At 53.1% G+C, this 2,562-nt stretch overlaps 1 protein-coding gene across 8 annotated transcripts in view; it reads right to left on the bottom strand.

Moving 5' to 3' along the window:
* Window positions 1–2,562, bottom strand: part of Rhbdd3 (rhomboid domain containing 3) — a 7,498-nt gene that overhangs the window by 4,588 nt on the left and 348 nt on the right. For 3 of the 8 annotated variants that reach the window (XM_026788764.1, XM_026788762.1, XM_026788763.1), the window contains exons 2-3: window positions 2,102–2,246; window positions 1,430–1,628 (exon numbers count right to left, since the gene is read on the bottom strand). Coding sequence is in view for 1 of the 8 variants with exons in the window: in XM_013353372.2 (XP_013208826.1) it covers window positions 1,774–1,890 (117 nt within the window). In the remaining 7 variants the exon portion in view is untranslated. The other 5 variants (XM_026788760.1, XM_026788761.1, XM_026788765.1 and 2 more) reach the window with 5 other exon arrangements.

Below are 2,562 nucleotides of genomic sequence, written 5' to 3'. Positions count from 1 at the left end.
AAAAAAAAAAAAAAAAAAAAAAAAAAAAAAAAAAATCTCAACACGGAGCCCAAGCTAGCCTGTGATGTGAGATTCTCCAGTGTCTTCTTGGGCTTTTGAATACTGGATCATCAATTTGCACCATTGCACCTAGTTTGGCCCCCAGGTCTTTCCCAATAAACCCAGGCACCACCTAATTACTATGGAAGGCAGACAGCTTACAAGTGAAGGCCCAGCTGGTTCAAGCTCAGGTCCCCAAACAGGTCATATCCTGCCCAACCAGCAAAGCTTTTCTCCAGTTAGGTTTCAAACCAGGACAATGGCTGAGGTTCCTATTTAACATATCAAAGCAGATGCTGGCAGGCAGGTTCTCCCAGCAGTCCCCTGGTCCCTACCTGTTACAGGGCCCTCCTGGCTGGCATACCCCACCCTAAACTTGTCCAGCTCAGGGTCTGCACACTCTGGGAGCAGTCATGCTCCCTTTCTTCTCTTCCTTCACTTTCCTCACACCCAGCCTTGCCTGCAGGCCCTGCGAGCTCTCCCTAGCAATGCTCTCAAGTCTCCTGGGATAACTCAGGGCAGAAAGCGGATCCTTTCCTATAGGACAGAACCGTGAAGATCTCTGCCTGCAGAGTCCTAACCTCCATCCCCTCAACAAACAGCCTCCTACTTACTCTGAAACGCCTTCCCACATTGTGAATCTTATCCTAATGAACAAAGTTTGAATTTTCTCCCAAGTGGTTTGAAATAATGGAGGAAAAGAGGCTCCCTGCCCTACAGGCTCAACAGAGACCACCTGGGAACAGACCATTCAAGGGGAAATACCTAACATCCCAACATTATAGGCAGGATCACCTGACGTCCTTTCAGCCAGCATACACCTATTCCCCCTAGACAGTCAGTCAGGGGTCCTGAACCTTAGAAATCCCCTCACCTCAACCTCTTTATGATAAAAAAACCCCACCCCAACTGGGCATTGATGGGGCACGCCTTTAATCACACACGCATTTAAAAAAAAAAAAAAAAAAGATGGATGGTCCAACCTGGAGCTTGATTAAAGGCTTTTTTTTCCGTGTCTTTCGAGACGTGGTTTCTTTGTAGCTTAGAAACCTATTCTGGAAATAGCTCTTGTAGCCCAGGCTGTCCTCGAACTCACTGAGATCTGCCTGCCTCTGCCTCCCGAGCGCTGGGATTAAAGGCGTGCGCCACCACAGACCGGCTAAAGGCTCTTTGCACTTTTGCATACGTGTGCAGACTCTATGGTGGTTTGCGGGGAGGGGGGGTCCCCGCGATCTGGACCTAACATTCCCTCTCATCTCTAGTTAATGTGTTCACTGAAAGACATATTAGCTGGCTCCAGATCCTGCTGGGGTGAACTCTGGATTTGGGGTGAACCCTGCCCTTCCCCTGTGCCACTGGGTTTAGAAAAGCAGGCCGATTTCATCCTTACCTGGAGGCAGGGTCACCTAAATTGAAGCTTCTCACAACCATTCCATCCCTGAGCACTAAGGGACTGATCCATGGACATTCGGAACCAGGTCTCGAGTCCTCTGGATCAGTCTCTTCTCTTTCTTGATGTTGCAAACGGAAACGGGGGCCTCACACACCTTAGGCACGCAGTATCATTGCGCCTCTATCTCCAACCGAATCTTCAATTAATAAAATGGAACTCGTAAGAATCAAGTAATGAACCTAGCTGCTGCTCCTAGCACACAGCACATGGAGCAGCTCTCCACTCTCACGGGCACCCTATTTAGACGCGGAGTCCCTAGCTAACAGGTGCCTGGATCTCACCTGAGGAAGTGAGTTTACAACAAACAGGAAACCGGGGGCCACGACAATCTGCTCCCCTCTCGCCAGGGAATCGGAGAGCCCGGCGGCCTTAAGCTTCAGCGGGGAAACCACTCCCATCCTTCGAAAGGTGTGACGCGCCTACTGCTCCCGCATGGGCCCTGCTTTCTTCCGAGTCCTCGCCCGCCCGCCATGCTACTGTTTGAATCCGTCCATGGGGTTGGTCACAAGACAGTTCCTCACTCGCTAACAGTCCGCCTCGGTGGCCCTTTGGAGCCCTCGTCAGGGACCTCTCACAGTTCTGCACCATCACACCCTGCACCCTGCCTACCTTACTGGGAAGCCAGGGCAGACTGGGAAGTCAAGGGCAGGGAAGATGCTTCCGGGTGGTGCACAGAGGGAGGGAGTCCCGGGGTCGAATTCAGCTTTGTAACTTAGGGGGAAGTACTCGATCTCGTGGGCCTGGGTTTTCTAGTCTGTTAAAACAAGGGTACTGGTTGGAGGATGATTACAGGGCTTCCCAATTCCGACCGTTATTGGAGCCGGCCGCGGCATTCCCGGCCTCCCTCCCCAGCCGATCGACCAACCGACCTCAGTCCCCTCCCCCGCCCTCTCGGGCCACGCGTCCAAGGTTCTGCGAAGCACATTCTCCCCTACCCTGGAAGGCCGGGTGGGGGGAGCCCCGCCTGGGAGTCGGGCCGCCAGCTCCAGGCCGAGACCTAGGTGCCCGAAACCCACAGCGCGCACACACGGGCGCGTGATCCCGCCTGCCGATTAGTCAGCAGTTGTTCC

This window comes from Microtus ochrogaster, unplaced genomic scaffold (assembly GCF_000317375.1).
Source record: "Microtus ochrogaster isolate Prairie Vole_2 unplaced genomic scaffold, MicOch1.0 UNK6, whole genome shotgun sequence".
Lineage (NCBI taxonomy): Eukaryota > Metazoa > Chordata > Mammalia > Rodentia > Cricetidae > Microtus > Microtus ochrogaster.
Note: the sequence above shows the minus strand (reverse complement) of the source record. Positions and strands in the feature narration are given on the sequence as shown.